At 49.2% G+C, this 9,614-nt stretch overlaps 1 protein-coding gene across 1 annotated transcript in view; it reads right to left on the minus strand.

The window, feature by feature from the left end:
* Positions 1-540: 540 nt before the first annotated feature.
* The window catches only part of GLE1 (GLE1, RNA export mediator), a 19,032-nt gene continuing 9,958 nt past the window's right edge, over positions 541-9,614 (minus strand). Inside the window, exons 10-16 of the mRNA XM_006768506.2 lie at positions 7,542-7,684; positions 7,256-7,446; positions 6,606-6,735; positions 4,929-5,033; positions 3,592-3,674; positions 2,608-2,671; positions 541-1,638 (exon numbers count right to left, since the gene is read on the minus strand). Coding sequence (XP_006768569.1) covers positions 1,570-1,638; positions 2,608-2,671; positions 3,592-3,674; positions 4,929-5,033; positions 6,606-6,735; positions 7,256-7,446; positions 7,542-7,684 — 785 coding nt within the window. The 3' untranslated portion in view covers positions 541-1,569. The remainder of the gene's footprint in view (positions 1,639-2,607; positions 2,672-3,591; positions 3,675-4,928; positions 5,034-6,605; positions 6,736-7,255; positions 7,447-7,541; positions 7,685-9,614) is intronic.

Here is a 9,614-nt window from a genome sequence, read left to right on the forward strand (position 1 = left end):
CCAACCTGTTCCCTGCCCTGATGCGTAGAAGATGCTGCTAATTCTAACGTTCGGGTAAAGAGAGGAAGTGCAAAGGCACCTGGCCCTGGGGCTGCAGGCCGGCTGAGTCAGTGGCCCTGACACACAGGCTGGGAAGCACTGCTGAGACGCTGCTGTGGAATAAAACTTGAAACCTACTGATGTACTGACGAGTCCACTTGTGTTTTGCAGGAGGGGGACGTGAGGTTGAGAGAGGGTGAGGGACCTACCCAAGGCCACAAAACCTAGAAGTGAACGGAGCCCAAGTCTCCCACTGTTTATTCTATTGCGTCCACGTTGCAAATCTTTAATAATTTTCCCATTTCTGCTGGATAAAACAGGATCAGGTACTGCTATATAATTTTTTAAAAAGGGCATTTTCCCAAGGTAAAGGTCAAGAAGGCAAAGAAGGGAAGAATGTGTGCTTCTCTGTACCTAGACTTGGCACTTCCACGTCCCGGCGATCGAACAGCTCAAGGCACAGGAAAGGTGACCATATTGAACCAACCAGATACCAGCGGGTTTTTAAAATTCACGTTTTATTATTTTTTGGCACCACAGTAAATAATTCATAGAGGGGTCACTTCAACAGTACCAGGGAACCTCCTCAAACACCCCTTTCCCCACACGTGACATTTAAGGAGGAAGAGACCGCGGCCGCTGCCTCTCAGTACAAAAGGCAGTAAACCTTTCAAATCTCGACTCTCACCTGAAAAGCCAGGCTTTGGGTTTTTGTAGTGGGTTTAATCAGGCAAATGTGTCATCATTCATTAGTCAGAACAAGCAATAATAATAATAATAATAATAACAATAATAAAGCAGTTCTCAATTCCTAACATCTCTGTTTAACCCCCGTCATTGCTTGTGGGTGCTCAGCTCATGCACACTGTGGCCAGCTCTATCTCGGTCCATCTTCATTCAAACTGAAAACCAGACACACCCAGAAGGCACCTGCCCTGGCTCATGCATCCCTTGTCACCCAGGCACTGGATCCAATCGAGAGGGCAAACAGTGCTTCTAGGTTCAATACAACACATGGCAGGGCCTCATCCTAGATGCTAGGCTGTCCGCGATGCCATTTAGGACAAAGTCCATCCCTACATCAGGCATTTCCTCTGAATTTCTAATTACTTCACAAGCCGAGGAAGGCAAAGCAGCCACAACTCAGACTCATAGGTAAGGATTCGGGCCTCAACTACTACAGGACTCTTGAAAGTGGTGGGCTCACTTGAGCTCAGAGCGAAATGCTTAGGTATCACCTACTTTCTGAAAGATTCGAGACAGAAAGGTAATAAAACAGTCGCATCAAGTGCTAAACACCTCAAAGTGTTTGCAAAAGTGAGAAGGCCAAATCCACTTCTTCTGTCACGTGGATCCTTGAGGAGGCATCAGTGGCCCATGAAAACCTTTCCTAGTCACAGGGCATAAATACATAAAAATACATACTGGTACGTTTCTACATCTGACAGTGCTCTCTCAAACACAGCTGTGTTCAGTTGCTTTATTATTGCGCCTCTGCAACAAAACGGTGACGGTGGGTGACGAGTGGCATCAGGAACGCCAGAAGGAGGAAGTCAGAAAGCCCTTGGGGACAGGAATCTCCTTGCGCTGCAAACATTTCTGGTCAGGGAAAGATGAAGAAAACAGAATGACTTTCTGACAACACTGCTTCCAACACGTAACTAGAAGGAACTCTGAGGGACAGGAAGCTCAGGTCCCACAGAACGGAGCTCAAAGAAGGAGAAGGCACAGGACTGGGTTGTGTAGACTTCCGCTTCTGAATGCAGTGCCGCCCAGGACAAACGCTATGCGATTACTCTGCCTGTCCCTCTCGTCTCCCGTGGCCGGGCCCATCTTTCAACATCACTGGTTTCCCAACGGGGCTCCTGGAAACTGGAAGGCTGTGTTGGCAGACCTACCAGAGTTCTAAGTTATCTGTCAACATTATCTGCTTAGAAATGCTGGCACTTAGAAACATGAGAGGAGTCTGGCTGAAAGTTCAGTCTGTTCTTGTGGAGAAAAGTGAGCAGCACACTCACTATCTTCCCCGACCTGAATCTGGGCCCGGCTGGTGTGGCTCAGTGGTTGTGCATCGGCCTATGAACCAGGAGGTTACGGTTCAATTCCTGGTCAGGGCACAGGCCCAGGTTTTGGCTGGAGTCAGGGGTGTGCGGAGGCAGCCAATCAATGATTCTCTCTCATCACTGATGTTTCTCTTTCTCTCTCTCTCTCTCTCTCTCTCTCTCTCTCTCTCTCTCTCTCTCCCTTCCTCTCCGAAATAAAATAAAAAATTTTTAAAGAAAAGAACCTTGGCCAACATGCCAAAATGTACTGGTGAGACAAGACTCGTTAGACAGGTTTGATTCATCTCTTAGGGTAGCTTCCCCATGGGCAGCACGGACAGTGACATGGAGGAAGGAGAAATGGCAGTCTGCAAGGCTCTGGGGAAATTATGGACAAACAAGCAGAGTTTGGAAAAACCAAGAGGAAGAGACTGCAGTCAGAGAGCCTGGAGGCCCAGGACCGGTCAGGCAGAGGCTCATTCGAGGCCAACAACGGTTTGGGACATGTGGGCTCAGGGCATCTCACCTCCAAGAACTGCTTGAGGCGTATGAAGGAACCCATCTGCCCCGAGCTTGTAATGGCTTCAATCCTGCAGGAACAGAAAGAAGACACGTGGTGAGTGACACCCATTTCTTGGAAAGGGGCCAGGGGAAGGGCACGATCAAATGACTCACGAAGATGTCTTCTACAACAGCGGTCACCAACCTTCCAGACCTCGCGGACCACTGGTTGGCGACCACTGTTCTAGACTAAGGATGCTGTCGCTCTTCCAAATGGTCTCAACCTTCTTTTCAAACAAGGGGGTAAAGGAGAGAGAGCACCCCTCCTTCCCAAGGCCGTTGTGATTGGGTGGGATGGGGCTGATGAGGCGAGAGGAATGAGAAGGGAACCTAAAGTAGATCGCCACGCCAGAGTCAAGCAAACTGACAACTGACTTATTGACTTATTTGACTCCCTGGTTTAATTAAAAACTGCACGTAATCACCATCCCAGATTACCTGGAGGGGGTGAGGGGGGAAGGGATGGAAAATGGTGGAAAAGAATGGAGTTTAAAACAATGTCAGGTATCTGAATCAAAGGTCTTCCTATTCGTTTTTCATTTAGCAACAAGACTCTTATTAATAGTTCAGCCCGGCTGGTGTGGCTCAGTGGTTGAATATCGACCTATGAACCAGGAGGTCACGGTTCGATTCCCAGTCAGGACACATGCCAGGGTTGCAGGCTTGATCCCCATTGGGGGGGGGTGTGTGTGCAGGAGGCAGCCAATCAATGATTCGCTCTCATCACTGATGTTTCTCTCTCTCCCTCCCTCTCCCTTCCTCTCTGAAATCACTAAAAAGATACTTTAAAAAAAAGTTTATTCAGATATTAAAGAGGATTGGAGTAGGGATGTCACACTTAATGGAGGTGTTTTTAACCAAGTCAAACCAGCATGTAACAGCGCCCAAGGGTCTGATGTCCTCAGTTCTACCTTCCGAATCCCTGGTGTCTGCTCAACAAGGCTAATACCTGGGGAAGTAGTCCTCCTTGATGAGAAGCATCATCTTCCAGAACTGGGCCTGATACTGCTTCATGAGGGCGTTCCCACACACCTGGGGGAAGACAGGCAGAGAATGAAAGCTCACACTCACCCGCAAGATCCGGAACCACCATCGGCCCTGGCCTTTCTCTCCTGTCCAGAACCTCAGCCCAGAATGGCACTGGGCTGGCAGCCACGGGAATAAATGGAAAAAGACAACTTTCTCCTGAAGCGTCTCTCTGTGTAGCAAGCAGTACCTGCATTTAACCAGCTGCCAGGTATTAATGTGAACCAAACTCACTAACTAGTCTTCTTTGACTTACTGTGCTGAAAATAAGCCTGTCTACAGGGCTGGCGTACCCCCACCCGTGGTAAGCAGAGAATACAGAATCCCACCGTGCTCTCAATGATTCAAGGTCACTGTTCACGTCCTGTGACTTCAGGAGCTTTAGGGTGATTAGGAACTATTGGCATGCGAAGGCCAAATAGCCCCACGTTTATGGCACGTGCCTTCTTTCTTTAAGCAGTGTCTCCTTTCAACAGAAACCCTTCCCTTTCGCCTTCTGGATGAGGGAGACACCTGACTCAGGCTGTTTAATGACATTTTCTGTGCTGAGAATTATGAATCACAATGGTGGGATGCCAGTCCCCCCAGATGGGAGGCCACACCAAGACCGAGGGATATAGCCCTCCACTGTGTACGGAGAACTAGGGAAAGTCGGTCTGGAGAGCAAGCACGAGGCGACTGGCAGGAAGAGCTCATATGGAAGACACAGAGGGAAACTCGGTACCTGGTGACATCCCATTTCCTGGTGCAAGGCCCGCATGAGCTCCAACTGTCTACCCCAGTGGTCGGCAAACTGCGGCTCGCGAGCCACATGCGGCTCTTTGGCCCCTTGAGTGTGGCTCTTCCACAAAATACCGACTTCTGCGCAAGGGCCACGAAGTTTCAATCGCACTGTACTTGCATGCCCGCACGTGGTATTTTGTGGAAGAGCCACACTCAAGGAGCCAAAGAGCCGGCATGTGGCTCGCCAGCCGCAGTTTGCCGACCACTGGTATCCTGCCCTTGGTCCTGGGAGTCACTTTTCTACCCCTAAAACAGATTCCCCTTTCACTTATGCTGGGATGTACAGTTTCCATTCCCTACAATGAGAAGACAAGTACAGTGGGAAGAAAAAGCAAGAGCTAGGCTTGTCATAGGCCTCAAGGAAAACCTGACACTAGACCCCATGCTCGCCATCACCCCATGTCTGCATTGCTTCCCCACTCGGGTCACGCAGAGGCCCAAGGCTGCTTCAACCACTGTGATAATTGCACTGTGTACCTCCAAGAAGTCAAAGAGGAGGGTGGCTGTCACGTCCGACAGGGGCTCCATGTTTAGTATCTGTGCCAACCAGCGCCAGCCATGGTTTAAGCCATGAGGGTGAGCCTGGGAGGAGAGAAGCTTGGTCATGATTTGATCTCACTTTATTCAGAGCTACATTCCCAATGCTATCATCCAGCCATTACCTAGTGGACATGAGCCTCACATCTCTAACCCAAGCACATGCAGCAGGATAGAAACCACCAAAACCAAATGAACTGTTTTGTTTTGTTTAATATGCTTTTTTAAATATTGATCTGAGAGAGGAAGGGAGCGGGAGAGAGAGATAGAAACATCAATGATGAGAGAGAATCATTGATCAGCTGCATCCTGCATGCCCCCTACTGGAGATCGAGCCCGAAATCCAGGCATGTGCCCTTGACCGGAATCAAACCCGCGACCCTTCAGTCCACAGGCTGACGCTCTATCCACTGAGCCAAGCCGGCTAGGGCTGAACTGTTTTTAAATGTTCCAACACTCTGAAGCCCACACATTCTTTACAGGATCCCTTTAATACACATCTGTCAGCGTCAATTTCAGGAATTCCATAGACCAACAGTTACCCGCATCGACACTTATGATGGAGAACCTTTTGAGCTCAGCGTGTCAGCATTTTGAAAAACCCTAACTTAACTCTGGTGCCATCACATATAGAAATGTTTTGATATTTGCAACCATAGTAAAACAAAGACTTATATTTTTGATATGTATTTTATATTTTTAAATGCCATTTAACAAAGAAAAAGCAACCAAAAAAATGAGCTCATGTGTCACCTCTGACACGCGTGTCATAGGTTTGCCATCACTGGTCTACATATATAGTCCACATCTCTTTTCTCTTTAGGTTCCCAAGTCCATTGGCGTCTCCATGTTGCTACTCCGTGCCCCTGGTACTGGCTGGGCAGCTCAACTGGCTCGAGTGTCGTCCAGATACATCAAGGCTGCAGGTTTAATCCCGGGTCAGGGCACATGCAAGCAGCAACCAATGACTGTATAAACGCACGGAGCAACAAACTGATGTTTCTTTCTCTTTCTCCCTTCCTCTCTCTCTAAAATTAAAACACACACAAAAAAGACTGAGCTGGCAGGTCAAACCTTGGACCCCAGCTGTGGCTCTGTCGTCCTCAAGTGTGTATCACCATGGCTTGCTAAGGTCCATTTAAATCTAACCATAAAGCTTAATTTACAACCGACTACTGTCTGGTAGACTCTTTTTTAAAAATATGTTTTTATTGATTTCAGAGAGAGAGGAAAGGAAAGGGGGAGGGGGAGGAGGAGAGAGAGAGAGAGAGAGAGAGACATCGATTGGTTGCCTCCAATACACACCCCAACCAGAGATTGAACCTGCAACCTGGGTATGTGCCCTGACCGGTAATCAAATCAGTGACTTTCCGGTGCGTGGGACAATGCTCAATAATGACACCAACCGACTGAGCCACACCAGCCAGGGGTGGTTGACTCTTTTATGAACTGTTACCTAACAATCAACACCAACTTCTCTAAAGAAGACACATGAAGCGGCAGTATACTTGAACTCAGCACGTGACTGGAGGCCCTCTCTGAAGGCCAGTATGTCCTGCAGACAGAACACCGACTAAGGGCCGACCTCGCATTCTCGGCAGTAACCTTTCCTCCTACCTCTTGTCGAGTTCCATACGGCCACCGGAGCTGGATGATGGCAGCATAGAGACGCATCATCCCGGACATGCGTTTCAGGAAGTTGTCCTGCTGCTCCACCTTGGAATCCTTCACTTGGTAGCCAAGCATTCTAAGTGGGAGGAAAAAATTCAGTGTGACAAGGTCAAAATGAGAGTGACAGAGAAGAGGTTACGTTTCATGGCTAAAAGCAACAACATATTATTAATACATTATTGCACGTTAATGCATCTGTAGAAGAAGTTGTTTACAAAGCACTCACAGCCACATCAAATCTGTGCATCATGTAAGTCCTGTGAGGTGAACTCACAGGTCATCATATCATTTACAAATAAGGAAAATGACACCCAAAGAGGTAAAATTATTTACCCATTTTGCAAAGTTATTCAATGACAAAGCAGGGATAAAATTCCAAAACTCCTGGACTCTAGATCCATTATTCTTTCCACTAAACTATATTGATTATTGGCACCTAAATCTACAAATCCCAGTAACGGTCCAGTTTGCCTGAAAAACACTGTATTTTCTGATATAACATTCAAGACACACAAAAGCTGTGAGGAGGAATATAAATTCTACATGTGTTTCTACTTCACGAATCGCGCTAGGGCTAGGCAGGAGACCGGCCTCACCTCTGATAGTCTTCCAAAGCCATCCCCTCCCTGAAGGCCGGGTAGAAAGGGACAGAATACGGACAATTCTTGTGCAGATGAGCCAGGATGAGGTCCCCCACCCTCGGGTGCAGCTCCCAGATCCCGGACGCCACCACGGCGATGGGGAACGCAGCTTCATGGTGAGAGGCCACCTCCTCCTCTCCTTGTTTCTGGCAAGAGAGATGGGGACGGCGTTAATATCGCCAATGGCTGCGTGCTGCGCACCTGCCTCATCTTCCCGGACCTCGGGCAGTAGGTTTCTCACCACAAACTTCTCTGCCAGTTTGTACTGGACAAAGTCCAGGCCCTGTGGGTTCAGTGTGACGGACACAGAGCGCCCACCAGATTGAACAGGTTTTCCAGAGAGCAGGTTGTGGATCTTGTCAAAGATCTCCTTCAGCTTGGAGCCTGGGTATGAAAGAGAGAAAGTGACTTAAATCAGCCTATTTTTTAGAAGGAATCTACGTAAACCCAGCTGTGCAGCCCTATAGAAGTTCAGAGCCTACGGACAAAATACGGATGCAGAAAAATGCGTGACAATCAAATACACATGTGGGGGAATGCAAAAAGGGCACAGGACATACTGTTCATAGGATCCCTCATTTGGGAATGGACTGATTCTGAAACCGACACATCAGACAGAGGGATAAACTATGGAGATAAGGGTTGAGCTGTTACAGATCCCACCGCCTGTGGTTGACGTGCCTACAGGAGCCACTGCATCTCGAGGGAAAACCTTCCAGAGCATCTCCCCAGCTCACAATCCTCCCGCTTCTCCGAGACCCACCTTCCTCCATCCTCAGACACAAAGTGGGTTCCTAGTAGCTGTGTTCGTACAAAAGAGCCTGTGTGCCCCAACCCCGACATGGGCTACAGGTAGAGTTTGTCTAGCTGAGCCGATCAGCCAACTGCCAGAGTCCATTCCGAGACGTGCCCCAGCAACACGTACACTCGTAAGCAGTGGGACCTTGCAACTGCCACGTGGACCGAAGAACAGCCGTCTACAAACTACGCATAGAGATGCACAGAGGGAGACGAGAGGAGAGAGAACAGGGTCCTGAAGTCTCTAGCCTGAGACCTAGCTTCATTCCCGCCATGAGGTCCTCCAACACGTGCAAGCAAAGTTTAAATTAGCACAGCGTTGCCCTAGCTCAGCCGTGGGCAAACTATGGCCCATGGCCTCGAGTCAAAAAGTTTGCCCACCCCTGCCCTAGCTGGTTTGGCTCAGTGGATAAAGGGTCGGCCTGTGGACTAAAGGGTCCTGGGTTCGATTCCAGTTAAGGGCATGTACTTCAGTTGCAGACTCCTCCCTGGCCTGAGCCCTGGTTGGGGCTCGTGCAGGAGGCAACCAATTGATGTTTTTTTCTCTCACATCGATATTTCTGTCTTTTCCTCTCTCTAAAAATCAATGGAAAAATATCCTCGGGTGAGGATTAAATCAGCACGGCATCACCAGCTTAGAAATACCCTGCCATGGTCCTAATTACTTTAAGAATGTTCCCCTTATTAGATGTGGAGAATGAAACAGAGGAGGCAGTCAGAGGGGTGCCTTCCAGGTTCCAGCTAAGGTGACCGAATAGACAATGGTGCTGATTACTCAGCGCAGAGGAGAAAAACAGGCGGAAGGAAATGACAAGCTCAGACCTCACACTGCACCCGAGGTCTCTGAGAGCCATCCACGCACAGACGTCCCGCGGCAGCTGGTCCTAGAGAATCTGAAGCTCAGAGGCACTGGGTGAGTCGGAGGCAGACTGGGAGTCAGTCGTCAGCACACAGGTAGTAATGGGGGAAGCCAGGGAGGGATGTAGGAGAGGTGAGGGGTGAGAGCAGACCCCTAGGGAACACCTACCACTGAGGTGAGGGCAGGAGACCAAGGAACCGAAGGCGAGAGGCAGAAGGAGCGCCTGGAAACTGACGCTCCATGGCAGCCAAAGGAGTCGTGTTCCACAAAGGGAAAATCAACGGCGCCAAACGGAACCGCGAGGAAGACCAGAAAATCCTCAAAGGTGTAGCATCAAAGGAAATGTATTTTAGGATGTGAGTGACTCATGCATGTTTAAAAGAAAAGGAGCCTGTAACAAGGGAGTCATTTCGCATCAAACAGGAGGGGAGGCCGTGAACGATGCTGCCAAGCCTTGAAGGCGATGGGAGGGGAGGGGCATGAAGGCAGAGGCAGGGGCAGCATGGTCCAGGACACGCCTCCTCTGAAACAGGAGCCTGGGAGGTAAGTACAGCTGTGCACAGGTGCGGGCGGCATGGAGGCTCGCACACCTGTCGTCTCGATTTCCTGATGAAAGAGGAGGCAAGGCCGTCGGTTGGCTTAGGAGTAAAGGCTGCG

This window comes from Myotis davidii, unplaced genomic scaffold, assembly GCF_000327345.1.
Source record: "Myotis davidii unplaced genomic scaffold, ASM32734v1 scaffold142, whole genome shotgun sequence".
Taxonomy (NCBI): Eukaryota; Metazoa; Chordata; class Mammalia; order Chiroptera; family Vespertilionidae; genus Myotis; species Myotis davidii.